Below are 19,017 nucleotides of genomic sequence, written 5' to 3' on the forward strand. Positions count from 1 at the left end.
TATACATTATGTACACAGCCATGTATCACCATCATTGATGGCGATCCGATGGATACATCTGTTGTAGGGTTGTCACTGACCCAGACGTACTTATAAATATAATTATTTTCTGTGACTGTATCTTACATTAATTTGTAGGATCCTTTACTATAGATAATTTAGCTGATCTGTAACAATAACATCTTCATGCCTTATATATCATGTACTGCAGTACGCCGCTAGATTAAAACTGACGTGGAAAGGTAACACACGGTCAGCGAAAGCTCTATTTTAAGAGCCCAGGTGGTCGTGTGGTCTAGCGGGACGGCTGCAGTGCAGGCGATTTGGTGTCACGATATCACAGTAGCATGGGTTCGAATCCCGGCGAGGGAAGAACCAAAAATTTGCGAAAGCAAATTTACAGATCTAACATTGTTGGGTTGATGTTAAGACGAGTTGTATATATATATATATATATATATAAAAGTCTATAAAAAGGACCAACCAGCAAATTTACTATGTACCGGATCGTCTAGAATAGGCGATACTATGCAGATAAGGAAAAAATTATATCAGTCTAAAGATTTGCACAACGGTACTGATATAAGGTGTTATTAAACGAAAATGTTGTTATAAAATCGTGTTGACAAATATTTCGGCTCAACAAATGGCCTTCTTCTTGTGTCACAAGTTTTAACAATACTGATATATATATATATATAAATAAACTCATCATAGATACCAGGACTAAACTTAATATATACGCCAGACGCGCGTTTCGTCTACAAAAGACTCATCAGTGACGCTCGAATAAAAAAAAGTTAAAAAGGCCAAATACAGTACGAAGTTGAAGAGCATTGAGGACCAAAATTCCCAAAAGTTCTGTCAAACCCAACCAAGGCAATCTATGCCTGAGGTAGAAAAGCCTTAGTTTTTAAAAAAAATTAAAAAATTTGTAAACAGTAAATTTATAAATATAACCTTATCAATGACAATTCATGTCAGCACAAAAAGTGCTGACTACTGGGCTTGTGATACCCTCAGGGAAATAAATCTCCACCAGCAGTGGCAAAAGTTAATCACCACCCATATCTTTTATAACGGGAAATTTTCAAATCCAAATGAAAAATACATTTTTGACCTAATCGTGTTGACATTGAATTGGTTGAGTAAAATGAAGAACTTATCCAACAACAACAAACTTTTTTGTTTTCTGCTTTGTAAAGAGAACTTTCAATTTCACGTTGAAATCAACAGTTAAAATCACCATAAAAAGTTCTAACTTGTTTGTCAGTTCCAATACTTACAATAATTTTTCCACTTTTCGGATCAAATGGTATTCAAAGAAGTATACGTTTACTGTTTATTAAGTTTATGATATATAATTTTTCCTAAAAACAACATCATTTAGAAAATGATTAGTATCGAAATAAAATTGGTTGTTGCTTCAATTAAACATTCAAATCTCATTACTTGATTGACAATCTCAACGCTAAAGACAAAAAGGAAAGATAAAAAACAAAAAATTCACAAAACAATCCATTTAAATATACAAACTGGGCAACATGAACCCTGCATAGTATAGAATGGGGAAGAATAAGTAGAGAACACACATACAAATATGAATAAACAGTTATTCACTGCACTCAACACTACATTCATAAACATAAAAACATTTTATGCAATTTTGTTATAACTTTTGCTACATTTTCATTTAAGACGTTATACATATGACAGCAGGAAACAATAATTAAAGCATAAATTGTACAATTAATTTTACTTCAAAATAACACATATTTCTGAGTCAACAGTTCATTTTAGCATTGTTCAAATACCGAATGTCGATGGTTACCAATCGAGACATTAATGTGGAGAGAATCAACACGACGAGAATTATCAAAAGTTGGATACGTTCACTTGAATGGAAGCTTGCTTCTCCAGAAAGATACAACAATCTTTCATGACAATAGATGTGACAATCTTGAAAGTTTTATCTACCCAAATATAGAGTTTGGGTTTAACCAGAGAAAGTTCCTGATGGGTACATTACCGGTAGGTTATTTTGTGTTCATTTAAATATTGTTATGAAAACATCTTATGAAATGATTAATAATTTTCAATCAACACATATATAAATATAAGAAAGGTTTTTTATGATGGTCGATGAGACAACACTCCACCAAATTCCAAATGACATAGGACGTTAAAACTGAAGTTCGTCGTACAGCCTTATGACATATAATACCACATAGAAAAGGTCCTGAAAATACAAATATAAAACCAGTTAAACTAAAATACCATCGGCCTAATTTATGTAATAAAAACTGTGCAAAACAATCAACAAAAAATGAATATGTTAAACTGCAACAGCATATCGATATAGAACAGAAACACAAAAAACAAAAAGTATATATCTAAGAGTACTTTCAATTTCTGAGAGCTTTTTCAAAATCAACACAAATTAATATGAACATCATTTAATTATGACCAAAACATGTATGATGCTAAATGTTTTCATGTAAAACTAGTATTATGCATTTATAATGTATGAAAATTAGAAAGAGGGTGTGATCTAATAAAAGAAACTATTATTTTAACAACACAAAATAAAATTATGGCTATATTATTTTTTTAAAAGTGGGCACCGTTCGTTGAACTTGACGACGAAAGGAACCAATACAGTGGCCTTACAATCGAAGTAATCAAAGAGCTGTCACATGTACTTAACTTTACGTATGTATGAGCTGTTTTATTTATCGTAAACAACCAAATTCCTGACATGAAAACCAATTTTTTTAATAGTTTATAATTATCAAAGGTACCAAGATTATAATTTAATACGCCAGACGCGCGTTTCGTCTACATAAGACTTATCAGTGACGCTCAGATCAAAATAGGTGTAAAGCCAAAAACGTACAAAGTTGAAGAGCAATGAGGACCCAAAATTCCAAAAAGGTGTGCCAAATACGGCTAATTTAATCTATTCCTGGGATAAGAAAATCCTTAGCTTTTCGAAAAAAATCAAAGTTTTTTTTATGAATTTTGGATCCTCAATGCTCTACAACTTTGTACTTGTTAGGCTTTATAAATATTTTGATATGAAAAAAGGTAAAATCACAAAAATACTGAACTTAAAGGAAGATCAATTCGGAAAGTCCATAATCACATGGCAAAATCAAATAACAAAACGCATCAAAAACGAATGGACAAGAACTGTCATATTCCTGACTTGGTACAGGAATTTTCAAATGTAGAGAATGGTAGACAATGAGCGTCACTGATGAGTGTTATGAAGACGAAACGCGCGTCTGGGGTACTAAATTATAATCCTGGTACCTTTGATAACTATATAACAGGACATTTATAAGAATGACCATATAATTGATATGCATGTATCACCGAAGTGCTGACTACTTGACTAATGTTAAACTTGAAATAACATTAACAGTACCAATTTTCCTGCACTAGATGCGCATTTGACAATACATGTCTCTACAGTGATGCTCGTGGTCGAAATATTTGAAATTCAAAGCTTATATAATAGATGAAGAACTATAATTCAAAACTTCCAAAAAGTATAGCCAAATCCGTGAAAGGAATCAGAGCTTTGCACGAGGGAGATACATTCCTTAATTTATAATAATTTCTAACATTTTGTAACAGCAAATTTTAATAACATAAAAAAATCCGTATTTTCATGCTACTGGGCTGGTGATACCCTCGGGGACTAACAGTCCACCAGCAGAGGTATCGATCCAGTGGTAGTAATTACATTAACGGTACCAATTTCCCTGCACCAGATGTGCATTTCGAAAATACATGTTTCTTCAATTATGCTCGTAGCCGAAGTATTTGAAATCCAAAGCTTATATAAAAGATGAAGATCTATAATCCAAAGGGTCCAAAAAGTATAGCCGAATCCGTAAAAGGAATCAGAACTTTGCATGAGGGAGATACATTCCTTAATTTATAATAATTCCTAACATTTTGTAACATCAAATTTTAATAACATAAAAAATCCGTATTTTCATGCCAGTACCGAAGTACTGGCTACTGGGCTGGTGATACCCTCGGGGACTAACAGTCCACCAGCAGAGACATCGACCCAGTGGTAGTAATTACATTGACGGTGCCAGTTTTCCTGCACCAGATGCGAATTTCGACAATACATGTCTCTTCAGTGATGCTCGTGGCCGAAATATTTGAAATCCAAAGCTTATATAAAAGATAAAGAGCTATAATCCAAAGGGTCCAAAAAGTATAGCAAAATCCGTAAAGGAATTAGAGCTTTGCATGAGGGAGATACATTCCTAAATTTATAATAATTTCTAATATTTTGTAACAGCAAATAACTAGATAAACATTTTCAAACCCATAATAATAACATAAAAAATCCGTATTTCCATGCCAGTACCGAAGTAAATAAAAGCAAGAGAGATGCTTTTTTAGATATGCAAGGGAAAACAAGGAAAAAGTAAAATCACAAAAATACTGAACTCAGAGGAAAATCAATTCGGAAAGTCCATAATCACATGGCAAAATCAAATAACAAAACGCATCAAAAACGAATGGACAAGAACTGTCATATTCCTGACTTGGTACAGGCATTTTCAAATGTAGAAAATGGTGGATTGAACCTGGTTTTATAGCTAGCTAAACCTCTCACTTGTATGACAGTCGTATCACATTCCATTATATTGTCACCAAAGCTTGAACAAAACAAACAGACACAATAGTTAAAAATGTCAAAAATAGGGGTACAGCGGTCAACATTGTGTTATCATATTAATCACTATAAAAACAACAAATGTAACGAAGAAGCACACATCAAATTTACATCCTCATTTTGATTATATTATACGATTTTATTTGTCTATGTAAAATGCACCCATCAAGGAACTTCAAGGAGGGTGAATTTGAAGGTTATAAGCTTTTTTGTTTGAAAATCATACGATCCCCTCACTACATCTCCGTGTACGTGTGTGTTACTTCGATTTGTCTTCTGAATCATTTACACACCCGTTAAATACTGTTGCCTTAATTTATACGTTTATTTATATTAATATAATATGATAGGGTGGGGCACAAAAGTTCATTGTTGGAAATGACACTGATTTGTTTATATATTAATCACAGGATATATAATTTCAAACGTAAAATGACACAAAACAGTTTCACTTTCTAGATATGAATTAAAAGCACCACCTGATGGAAAATGGGGTGCAGACAAGGGAAACATGTCATGGAATGGTTTGCTGGGAGAGGTTCAGCGTAGAGTAAGTAAGAAATTCAATTACTTGTATGTAGTTACAGATTTCACACAACTGACTTATTAATATTCATAAGATTACTCAAAGTTTCATATAAATAACAATGTCAAACCCTAATAAGGGATCCTAGGATTATCATTTATAATATCTGACACGCGTTTCGGCAACATAAGACTGATAATTATCACTTGAATACAACAAAAAATGGAATTCAAAATTTTATACGCAGTTATCGAGCATTAAACTACAAAATTCCAAAACAAATGTTTATAATAAGAATAAGATAGGTAATATGTGCCCTGAGTTTTTCGATTAGAACAGCAATCATACATCATGTCAACATGTTCTTAGATTGTTACTCTTCGCACAAACCTCCTTTCCTTTCACAGACATACACATATTGTTATGCTCTAACCTAATCCACTCATACTAAAAACATTATGCTTCTTTCATAATTAATTAACTGAATTACTCATTATTGAAACATGATATTGCAGGGGTCGTCAATAACGCTCTTTGATGTGTTAATATTTATTGATAAAAAAAAATATCTTTATTTTAAAACATATTTTATATGGGAATTGATAAAGACCGGGAAAATATACTATACTATGAATTATACAAGTAATGTTCTTTAAAAATTGTGAACATAGGGGTATTCAAATGTTTCGCATGATTAAAGCCTAACCTAAATGGTTAACGGGACTTCTCTAACTGACAACTTAAAATTCAATTACCCAAACGAGACATTATTAAATGGGAAAAGGGAGATAAGTCATGTTAATTTTATTTTTCCATTCAATGTCAGATATATTAAGCTGTAAAACAGCGATTGAAAGACAAAGAAATATTATTTGTGACACTTCATTACTCAGCAGTTAAACATTAGCTAATGTTATACACGAGTGACCTCTATATGATATATAACATTTCACCATTCATTTGATACTCAAGGAATACATCCACTAATAAATCACCTCGTGGCCGTCTGTGTTAAATTCTTTAATTTCAACCATAAATGGCTACTTTGTCTTAAGTTCAAATAAATTTGCAGTCATTTTATGTTAAAACTTTACCTTATCCGGACTTCTGCTAAGAAATCAAATTTTTCATATTAGAGCGCACTGGTGCCCAGAAGTTTTTAAGTACAGAGACATGTACTGTTGATCTGAATATCATGGCAAACATGCCCTCCTATTATAATTGCATGTATCTTTTTTTTATTTATTATTCAAAATAAACTTTCAAAAAGTTACAGCTATGCGTAGGAACTATTTTGTTTAAGATATGTACAACTTTTATTTGTTCTGACCGGATCCGAATCCGAATTAGTGGTTCTATACATAGGTTTGAAAATGTTTATCTAGTAATTTGACTCTACTTCTTGTATTTTTTGTCTTTTGTTTATACCTGTTCCATTTTCAATTTCAAACTGTTGTTGTTAAATTGATTGATCTTGGTATTTTTGTTATCTCAGGTTAACTTTAATTTCTTACCACTGGGTCGATGCCTCTGCTGGTGGACAATTAGTCCCCGAGGGTATCACCAGCCCAGTAGCCAGTACTTCGGTACTGGCATGAACATACGGATTTTTTGTGTTATTAAAATTTGCTGTTACAAAATATTAGAAATTATTATAAATTAAGGAATGTATTTCCCTCATGCAAAGCTCTGATTCCTTTCACGGATTTGGCTATACTTTTTGGACCTTTTGGATTATAGCTCTTCATCTTTTATATAAGCTTTGGATTTCAAATATTTTGGCCAAGAGCATCACTGAAGAGACATGTATTGTCGAAATGCACATCTGGTGCAAGAAAATTGGTACCGTTAATTTTATTATAACTATTTTCCTCGCAGTCGAATAATCAAGTTATGCCACAGATACCATTTTTATCAGTAACACAAGTAAAAACTTACTACTATGGCCTGATTCAAAAGTCTAAACTTAATAATGCCTTACAGCAATGATACTGGAACATGTCATAACACATATTGTATAGTGTTGCTGATGAACACATACATGTACATGCATTTGCAATACTTTACATATTTTCCACAAACAACCTCAATTTGATAGACTTTGGTTATACAGGACCAACACATCGTTTGTACATACTCCGTCTCCAATTAGGCACAACAATGCTAGATCCGCAATATTTTGTTCTTTGATCCAAGAAATCCCATCTGAGGCATCATGGGAATACTGGCTGCATTGTGTCCAGCGCCCTAGGTCAATAGACCAACTAGGCTATATAAAACATAGCTTTCGTTAGTCGATAAATGCCTCATTCATGTCCAGTGAAGGATGTTTATTCAATATTGTCGACATCGCGATATCTACAATGTTAACACGATATAGTGTCAACATTGTTTAAATTGTTTGAACCCTTATATAATGTATACATCGTTGACATCGCGATGTATACAATGTTAAAACGATGTTGTGTCAACATCGTTTACATTGTTTGAACCCTTATATATTGTTTACATCGTTGACATCGTTAACATTGCGATGTATACAATGTAAACACGATGTCGTGTCAACATCGTTGACATTGTTTGAACTCTTATATATTGTTTACAACGTTGACATCGTTAACATCGCGGTGTTTACAATGTTAACACGATGTCGTGTCAACATCGTTTACATTGTTTGATCCCTTATACATTGTTTACATCGTTGACATCGTTAACATCGCGATGTTTACAATGCTAACACGATGTCGTGTCAACATCGTTAACATTGTTTGATCCCTTATATATTGTTTACATCGTTGACATCGTTAACATTGCGATGTATACAATGTAAACACGATGTCGTGTCAACATTGTTGACATTGTTTGAACTCTTATATATTGTTTACATCGTTGACATCGTTAACATCGCGATGTACACAATATTAAACCGATATCTAGTCAACTTTGTTAACATTGTTTGAACTCTTACATATTGTTTACATTGTTGACATCGTTAACATAGCGATGTATACATATGAGAAGATGCGGTATAAGTTCAAATGAGACAACTTTTTATTTAAGTTACATCTTTATAAGTAAACCGCTATATGTTTGTCATTAATACGGAGTTTTGGTTTTTATCGAGTAGCAAGCTATGAAAGACACAAAAACACTAGTGTAAAACTTTTTGAACAGGAAAAATAAAGGTCAAATGTAAAAAACATGAAACCAGAAACACGTATGAACAATTCAACAAACGACAACTACTGAACGACAGATTCCTGACTAAGGACAGGTGCAAACAAATGCAGTTAGTTTAACGTTTATATACGTAACATAGACTCAATATAAAATATAAACACGATTTTGACACAATATTGTTAGCATTGTTATGTGAACAATTTAAACAGAAAGGTATTTATAAAAAAAGAAGTGGTATGATTGCAAATAAGTAAAAGGAGTAGGTTCAGTAAGACCCCTTTTTGGCCCCAAAATATAGCAGTTTTACAAAATTGTTAAAATGTAAACCTTTAGTTATTTATTGAACAGTAGAATGCTTCTGCTACATAAATATTGGCTATTTTTGACAATACAATGCACATATATCCGGTACTAGCACCATTAAGTCATGCTAAATTACTGAAATTCTCATAATTCTAGCATTTTAGTTAAATTTTAGACGGTTTTCGTGTAAAACGAAAGTGGCCGCATTCGTGTTCATCCTTAATATTGAAATGTAAGTTGTATTTTATGATATAACATAACATATATAAAGGTTGAGGATGAACACGGATGCGGCCACTTTCATTTTTACCAAAAACCATCTGAAAAGTGACATTTTTCGGCATATTAGGTAGATTTTTCATATTTGAGCTTGAATCGGAACGTTTTTAATGACTAAATCTGTTAAAATCTTTCACATAAACTAATTAATTCAAATAAAATAGACACTTAAGTGTTTAAAAAGTGGTCAAAATCTTTCGTCAGATGAACCTGAAATTTGAGGCCAAAATCGGTCCTTACCGGACCTACTCCTTTCCAGTACATACATACTAACTGGCACATCTATAGATAACCGTATGGCCTTTAACATTGAGCAAAGTTTATATGGCATAGTTAACAATAAAAGACGCCGACATGAAAAATGGAAAACAATTTTAACTATATAACTAACTGCTTAACCATGTTAACTTATTTAAAAAAAAAAAAAAAGAACGAAAAAAAATGTATATACAACAACAAGATTTTGACACTATATTGTTAACATTACGATGTATACGATGTGAACGATGTAAACAGAAAGGTGTAGACACTATATATACAATGTAAACACGATGTTGACACAATATTGTCAACATCGCGATGTATACGATGTGAACGATGTAAACAGAAAGGTATAGACTTTATATATATAAATACAATATAAACACGATGTTGACACGATATTGTCAACATCGCGATGTATACGATGTGAACGGTGTAAACAGAAAGGTGTAGACTCTATATATACAATATAAACACGATGTTGACACAATATTGTCAACATCGCGATGTATACGATGTGAACGATGTAAACAGAAAGGTATAGACTTTATATATATATACAATATAAACACGATGTTGACACAATATTGTCAACATCGCGATGTATACGATGTGAACGATGTAAACAGAAAGATATAGACTTTATATATATATACAATATAAACACGATGTCGACACGATATTGTCAACATCCCGATGTATACGATGTGAACGATGTAAACAGAAAGGTATAGAACATATTGATAGGATACAATGTAAACACAATAACGACACTATAAAGTTGACATTGCGATGTTGACAATATCGACAAAACATCGTGCACTGGACATAGTCTTCTAATTGGCTTATTTATGGTTTATAGTGGCAAATAGTGACATACTAGTTGGTATACAACGTTGAATTGAAAAGAAAATTAATTGACAGCTTAAAATAAATAATCTCTTGGGGAGCGTCACGACATTCGCTGATTGAAAATACATGTTTTTATTGTCATGTGTGCCACAAGTTATCCAAAACAGGCAAGCAAATCATAATGGCGACCTTTAATTGTAAAATAAACGCTAAAATAATGTATTTATATTTACAATGTTTACCGATTATGAACATGTGAACAATGATTAAAGGGAGAAATCAAAATTCACAGTAAAACCTGAAGTATAAAAAGAAAAGGACACAATTTAAAAAAACAAATATATAACTAATCGAAACTACGGATTACAAACAAAATAGTGATGGACGATAAAATCTTGCTTATTTACATGTTTTGAATAGTTAAAGCCAAACGCAAATGGTTAACGTGACTTTCTTTACTTGAAAACTTCAAATGCAATATCCCAAACGACACAATATATATTAAATGTGAAAAGGGAGGTTAGTCATGTCAATTTTATTCCATTCAATGTCAATTATTCTAAACTTTGAAAAAATGATAAAAAGATAAAATAAAAACAAAAACAAAAAAAATATCATGTGGTAGAGTTCATTAATAAGGAGTTCAAACGCTGGTTTCCGTCATACACGAGTGATCTTTATAAAATGAATGAATGTGTATTAGATACATTACATTTCACGATTCGTTTTGGGAAATAATGAAACCACTAATAAATCGGACATTGTACACGTGACACATATACCAAATGGAAAGTACGGATTACAAACAAAATAATGACTGAGGCTAAAAATCTTAAAATTGAGAATGGAAATGGGGAATGTGTTTTAAAGAGACAACAACCGACCATAGAACAAACAACAGCAGAAGGTCATCAACAGGTCTTCAATGTAGCGAGAAATTCCCGCTCCCGGAACGTCCTTCAGCTGGCACCTAAACAAATATATACTAGTTCAGTGATAGTAAACGCCATACTAAACTCCAAATTGTACACAAGAAACTAAAATTAAAAATCATATAAGACTAACAAAGGCCAGAGGCTTCGGACTTGGGACAGGCGCAAAAATGCGGCAGGTTAAACATATTTATGAGATCTCAACCCTCTCCCTATATCTCTAGCCAAAGTAAACGCATAACAATACGCACATTGAAATTCAGTTCAAGAGAAGTCCGAATCTGATGTCAGAAGATGTACATTGTAACCAAAGAAAATAAACAAAATGATAATAATGCATAAATAACAACAGACTACTAGCAGTTAACTGACATGCCAGCTCCAGACTTCAATTAAACTGATTGAAACATTATGTCTTCATCATATGAATATCAGGCACAATCCTTCCCGTTATGGGTTTAGTATCATACCATCATAACATATATTAGAATAACATAACCCGTGTCATGCCAACAACTGGTTTTTAAATAAATGTGTTTAGTTCCGATGCAAAGACCCTATAAGTGAATCAATATTAACGCCAAAATATGCAATCTTTAATGGCCTGACAACAGTATCGTAATTATATCCCTTCTTTATAAGTCTGTTTAAAGGTTTTGTTAGCTTCTGATGTGAATACTGACATTTTTGTGCTTTATAAAGAATAGTTCCATAAAAAATACCTTGTATACCTCGAGAGTACGGATAACAATAAGGTTTTCATGATGCGCGCCAATATATCTCATTTTATCATAAATTGTAGGATATCGATTTGGTTGCAGCGCCATTAGCCATCAACTCATACAGAGAACAAGTAATGGACTTTACTCATCCATATTATTATGAGCATTCAGGAATTGCCATCAAAAGACCACCTCATGAACACTGGAGGAAATTACTGAATCCTTTAACCGTAACAGTGTACCTTTATATTGGAATATCTCTGCCTGTGATAACAATGCTGTTGTTCTTTTTTGAAAAGTATAATCCGTTTTACAGGAATATTGCTGGACGAAAGTTTGTCCGGGGACTACATCATTTCTCTGATTCGTTCTGGTACATGTATGGAGCGTTACTTTGTCAAGGTATAACTTTGTATAAATTTAAATTTACTTAACAAGTCTTGAACTAAAAAATGTTTTCAAGGTTGATCGAAAATTCTATAAAACATATTGTTTTTGTAAATGGTGTATTTTTTATAAGTTTTTGAAGATCGAAAAACAAAGAAAATCAAAAAAAAAAAATATTAATATAATTTTAATTGATATGGAAATAAAACACACCATTCAATTTACAGTGAATGAAAGAGATGGATGGATATGTTTCGTACTGCTAATACTGAACATATATAAATTACAAAATCTATCAAAAAGGGCGAGAGTTATTATCTGATTTTCAGTATTCAGATCTGTTTTTCTTCCATAAATTAGTGAATATCAAGTTGTTCCATTGTATACATAGAGAATAATTATTATGCATGGCAAAATCCGTATCATATGTCGTATCATCCCGAGACATCAATATCAGACCAGAACAGTATATAATTATACATTTTGAGAAAACAGGGGTACAGCAACTTGGGTAGTTGCTGTTTTCTTTTTCCTTAAATGAATTTTAATTGATCATATTTATACTAACCACCCTGAAAATATAGTTGAAACAAATGTCCCCAAAATAGCCCTTAGTAATCACTATCAAGTATGTATTACGAGAAAAATAAACCAAAAAGATGTTCCAAGCTTACAGCATAAACAAATTCGGTATTGATGTTTCAAAAACTTCAATGAAAACAAGATTTTGGAGGATTTGAATCAGACAAATTTTGCTCAAATAGAACAAACAAGTGACATTCAATCTGCCACTGACATGTGGTATAAACTATTTCTGTCAGTTATTAACAGACACGCTCCTGTCAAAGTCATATACGCCAACCAGATTGGCTTACAGATGAGATAAAAGACGCTCAAAAGAACAGAAACCATTATCAAAGCAAGAGGGATATCGAAAAATTCCTTTATTGGCGCAACAAATGTACTAAATTATTAGAAAAATCTAAACAGTCCTATTTCATGCAAGCAATAGAAAATAACAAAAAAACTAAAGAAATTTGGGCTTTACTCAAAGATTTAAAACCAAAACACAAAATGAAATTCCATCTACCATGAATTTTGACAATAAAGAGTATGATAATATGCAAGATATAGTAAATCATTTCAACACTTACTTCACAACAATAGGTGATAAATATGTTACAAATAACACGCAATATCAAGCAAATAAGTTAAATGATTATGTTCAAGATAAAATACCCGCTGGTGTTAGATTTACGATTCCGTTTATTAAACTAGACGCAATTAAGAAATTAATTTCTAATTTAGAAACCTCAAAAGCAACTGGACTTGATGAAGTTGGTCCGTTTTTCATTAAATTGTCATCGGAAGATTTAGCCCCAAGTATAACGTATTTAATAAACTTAAGTATACTAGGAGGTGTTTTCCCAGAAAATCTTAAATTTGCTCAAGTAAATCCAATATTTAAAAATGGTGATAAACATATGCCAGAAAACTACAGACCTATATCAATACTTTCTACATTAATTTATCAAAAATATTTGAAAAAAAACATGTCGCAAAACATTTTTATCTATATCTGTCAAAATATAAAGTATTACATGAGCCACAATCTGGATTCTAATCTAACCACTCATATCAGACAGCCATTACCAAATTAATAGATACCTGACAAATGTATTGATGATGTTAGTGTTGTAGGAACAGTCTTTTCTTGATTTAAAAAAATGCATTTGATCTCGTTAATCACGCCATTGTCAGCCATAAATTACATTTATACAAAGTCTCTAATCATTCAATAAAAGGGTTTGAGTCGTACCTGTCTAACAGAAAACAAAAAGTGTGCTCTGGTAATACGGCCTCAGAATCTAAATGTATATGGGGTCCCCCAAGGGTCCATTTTAGGTCCCCTTTTGTTTGTTTTATTCATAAATGACATGACTTTGGAAGCCACTCATACAGCCATTGATATGTATGCTGATGATACAACTCTTCATACATATGGAACACATAAGGAAGAGATAGAAAGAAAACTAAGTTACGATGCCAACACCATAAATAATTGGTGTCTGAACAATATGATGGTTATAAAGCCCTTAAAAACTACTTCTATGTTGATTGTAAAATAATACAAGTCAGATTACCTGAAGATCTGTGAAAGCAGTGAAAGTACTAGTAAAAGTGATGAATTGAAACCGTTATTATCTTTTAATAATTTTCTTATATATATATATATATATGATATATATACGTCTGAGTCAGTGACAACTCTACAACAGATTTATCCATCAGATCACCAGCAATGATGGTGAAACATGGCTGTGTACATTAAGTATATATAACTCGTCTAAACATTAACCCAGCAATGTTAGATCTGCAAATTTGCTTTCGCAAATTTTTTGTTCTTCACTCGCCGGTGAATGCTGGTGATCAGATGGATAAATCTGTTGTAGAGTTGTCACTGACTCAGACGTACTTATAAAATATAACTATTTTCTGTGACTGTATCTTGCATTAATTTGTAGGATCCTTTGCTATAGATAATTGAGCTGATCTGTAACAATAACATCTCCGTGTCTTATATATCATGTACTGTAGCATGTGTAGTACGACGCTAGATTAAAACTGACGAGGAAAGGTAGCTCACGGCCACTAAAAGCTTTATTATTGTGAAGTCCAGGTGGTCGTGTGGTCTAGCGGGACGGCTACAGTGTAGGCGATGTGGTGTGACGATATCTCAGTAGCATGGGTTCGAATCCCGGCGAGGGAAGAACAAACAATTTGCGAAAGCAAATTTACAGATCTAACATTGTTGGGTTGATGTTTAGACGAGTTGTATATATATACAACAGTATATGAATTTAGTTTTTTCTTGTTCTACTGATAATTTATAGTTAGCATGAATATTGCATTTACATAATATGTAAGAAACTGTGAGCTTTGTAATATTTGTACTGTTTGTTCTTTGTGAGGGCCTCAAGGCAGATTAGCGAAAGCTGATTGAGTCACCCTCTTTAAATAAAGTCATTACTTACTTACTTACTTACTTACTAATACTCACATATATAAAACAGATAATAAAAATAGTAAATTTATTTTTTCAGGAGGTGAGCATGTTGCAGTATCTTCAGCTGGTAGGACACTTTTAAGTTGCTGGTGGATATTTTGTATTGTAATTGTTGCTACATATAGTGGAAATTTTGTGGCTTTTCTAACTTTTCCAAAAGAGAAGCTTCCATTTAAAGATATAGAAGGATTGGTGGAACAGTCAGTATATAAATGGGGAACAGCAGGAGAAACAATTTATGAAACAATTTTCAAGGTATAGAATAGTTTATATCAGAATATTTATGGTGTTATTTAAAACTTGTCACAGTTTAATTGCATCTTATTCTACCATTGGTTTAAGGAATTCATAACAAACAATCACCTTTTGAAATAATATCATGTTCCAACTTTACAGATAAAACATGATGGTCTTGACGTATAGATTCCTGATACAGACTGTGTTCATCATTTTAATTACCTTTTATTCATATTGATAAAAAAGAATATGTGGGTTTATATATTCTTAACCTTTACTGTAAAGTCCATTTTTTGTATTTTCATTTAGGCGTAGCGAAGAATTTATTTATCCCGCCGTTGTGTTGTTGTGTTATTGTGATATTAATTTACAAATTAAAAGATGTGATTTTACTGCCTATGGGTCAACCTCCACAAGAGACCAAATGACATCGCTATTAACAGCTATGTCACCTTGTGGCCTTCCACAAGGAGTACAAACCATATACCGCATAGTTTTTTTTTTATTGTAGCTTTTCATTTTTTGTTTTGGATTAAATTCAGTGATACACACATGAACATACATATTCGAAACTTATTCTGTTTAATTTTCCAGAACTCCGAATTACCAGAAAGAAAGAAATTATGGAACGGCATGATAAGATTTAATCAAACAGACCCTTCTGTACTGAGTAGTGACCCTGCTGAACAAATTCGAAAAGTAGAAGTCGGCAATTATGCATATGTGGCAGATAAAACTTACATTGAGCTAGCTATATCACACAAATGTGAATTGTCACTGACACAGTCAGATATTCAGCCTATATTGTATGCATTTCCATTACCCGAAACTTCTCCATTTGTTAAGACATTTTCTGATGCGTGAGTATTTTGTATTTTTGATACCAGAATAACGGTAGCAGCTATAATAAGTTAAAACAAAACTCTGAAAAATAACAGACATCGATCCGTATCTTCAAAAAAGACAAACTAACTATCAGGGAAGGGTTGGCGCCTTCAATTAGTGTAACCCCGCCATATTTTGTATATGCCCCTTCCAAGTCAGGAGCCTGTAATTCATATTCAGTGGTTTACGTTTGTTGCTGTGTTACAAATTTGTTTTTTGGTCATTATTATTATACATAAAATAGGCCTTTAGTTTTCTTATTTGAATTGTTTTACAGCTGTCATTTTGGGGCCTTTTATAGCTGAGTGACTATGCGGTATGGGCTTTGCTTATTGTTGAAGGCCGTACGGCGACCTATAGGTGTTAATTTATGTGCCATTTGGTCTCTTGTGAAGAGTTGTCTCATTCGCAATCTTACCTGATCTTCTTTTTTATATTGGTCTATGAAACACTTAGCGGAAAGTTGAAGTGAACTTTAAATATAAACGATTGTAAGATGGAAAAGGTTTCCTATTTTTCTTTTTAAACTCGATGTCAATGTATTTAAAAAGCTAGCTCACGAAATCTTACACGCGGAAGTTGCTGTTTTAGGTTTTAGTGAACTGGTAAATTACATGAAGCGCTCCTTTTCAAATACATTGACATTGACTTTTATGTTTATAAGCTGCTATACTTAGTTAGATATTAGAACGGGAATGATACACTCTATCTGTAAGTTACCAGTTCGTAATATCCACATAGTTTTACTAAAACCCCAGACAGAAACTTCCTTGTGGACAGATTTCATAAGCTACATTTATCAAGGGTACCATCCGATCTGTAACTTTGATATTATCATGATTTAAATGATTTTGTGTGTCAATGGTCTGTTAAAAAAATATTGAGTTGTGTCATCATTATTATACGGGTGATAATTAGCAAAGAAAGACTAAGTTTTTAAAAGAAACTTATTTTATTCTAGATTGATAATTCTATTGTGTATTTTTCAGTATAATTTCAATAGTCGATAGTGGACTGATTCAAATGTGGAAAATGAAAACCTGGCCTAAGCCTGGACCATGCCAGCAATTAACAGGCACAGAAGCTAAGACTATTTTCTTAATAGACTTTCAAATTGCATTTTACATTATAACAGTAGGGGTAGTATTAGGTTGTTTTTCTCTTCTCTGTGAACACATTAAACTTAAATGTGGGAAATGTATCGAAAAAAGGCAACAAAAGAAGAAGGAAAATAACGCACACGGATTTGGAAAACCTAATGAGTTAAATAATGTATTTTACTCCAATAGCCTATATAACGATGACGATGTTTCGCCAATGAAACTCGCTATTCGACGACAGGTTTGCTCCAATGCTAGACAGCATCACGTTAACGAAATATCAGCAATAGAAATTTGTGACGATACAACTGAGAACTAATGTTCCGTTATGACTATATAAGAACTTTTTGTTTTCGTAATAAGTGTTAAAGTTGGTTTAGCCAAGAAATTGGAAGTACGGACGATCGATAATTTTATAACACTAAGACTTATATATTCAGTAGCTGAATAATTATAAAATAATAAAAGTTACATAGTTATAAACATTTATATGGAACTACTTAGAAAAAACTTACAACCACCAACTTTAATACAACACAAAGCTATGCATGTACAATTGATCTATAATAAAAATTCTCAAAGTCTACATTTATAAGTGTAATCGTTGTCTTAACATATATGGCTTAAATCATACAAAAGTATTCAATTGTAGTTATAACACCTTACCATGCATTTATCTTCTATCTGGTTTATTTCGAGACAATCAGACCTAGATTATTTACTCGAGTAACTCGACGGGTGACACAAGTGAAGCATTAACTGTTTACCGTACCAGAGCACCAGAGATCAACACCGGTCAGTTTTTGGTGTTATTTGTTGTGGATTATCTTGTCTGTCGTTTATTTGTTTGACTATTATTGGCACCTGCGATACAGTGGTTCTCAGGAAATACCACGTGACCTGTCCTATCAATATTGTTGTCTCATTAAAGAAATGTGAGTTGTACGTTGATAGAAGACAGGAAAATGTGAGTTGTACGTTGATAGAAGACAGGAAAGTGTGAGTTGTACGTTGATAGAAGACAGGAAAATGTGAGTTGTACGTTGATAGAAGACAGGAAAGTGTGAGTTGTACGTTGATAGAAGACAGGAAAATGTGAGTTGTACGTTGATAGAAGACAGGAAAGTGTGAGTTGTACGTTGATAGAAGACAGGAAAGTGTGAGTTGTACGTTGATAGAAGACAGGAAAATGTGAGTTGTACGTTGGTAGAAGACAGGAAAGTGTGAGTTGTACGTTGACAGAAGACAGGAGAGGAAACAATTTCATTTAAAAATACCGACACGTGATAAAATACCGCGATTGTTTGTATTGCTGATAAGCTGACCTTTTCTGTACGTGCAAAATGACGGCCGGCTGATTTGAGGCAGCGACCGGAAGCATGTTAAAGACAAGAACAGCTTCTAAACTTACCGAAACAAGAAGAATGTAACTTTTATCGAAATATGTTTACAGAATTAAATGAAGTTATCACTACAATTTTCTAGAATATTGGTTTTTATAGAAAATAAATAAAATAAGTTATGTACATAATCAATTTATAGACGAATGCGCTGTTTATTTCTACCAAACAAAGATAGAGC

General features: G+C 32.7%; 1 protein-coding gene across 1 annotated transcript in view; it reads left to right on the forward strand.

Annotated features, from left to right (window-relative positions):
- Nucleotides 1-17,919, forward strand: part of LOC139481099 (probable glutamate receptor) — a 42,487-nt gene extending 24,568 nt beyond the window's left edge. Inside the window, exons 4-10 of the mRNA XM_071264200.1 lie at nt 1,801-2,031; nt 2,618-2,712; nt 5,165-5,255; nt 11,841-12,162; nt 15,252-15,469; nt 16,046-16,311; nt 17,326-17,919. Of these exons, the coding sequence (XP_071120301.1) occupies nt 1,801-2,031; nt 2,618-2,712; nt 5,165-5,255; nt 11,841-12,162; nt 15,252-15,469; nt 16,046-16,311; nt 17,326-17,755 (1,653 nt within the window). The 3' untranslated portion in view covers nt 17,756-17,919. The remainder of the gene's footprint in view (nt 1-1,800; nt 2,032-2,617; nt 2,713-5,164; nt 5,256-11,840; nt 12,163-15,251; nt 15,470-16,045; nt 16,312-17,325) is intronic.
- The last annotated feature ends 1,098 nt before the right edge of the window (nt 17,920-19,017 follow it).

Source organism: Mytilus edulis, chromosome 7, assembly GCF_963676685.1.
Source record: "Mytilus edulis chromosome 7, xbMytEdul2.2, whole genome shotgun sequence".
In the NCBI taxonomy this organism is placed as follows: Eukaryota; Metazoa; Mollusca; class Bivalvia; order Mytilida; family Mytilidae; genus Mytilus; species Mytilus edulis.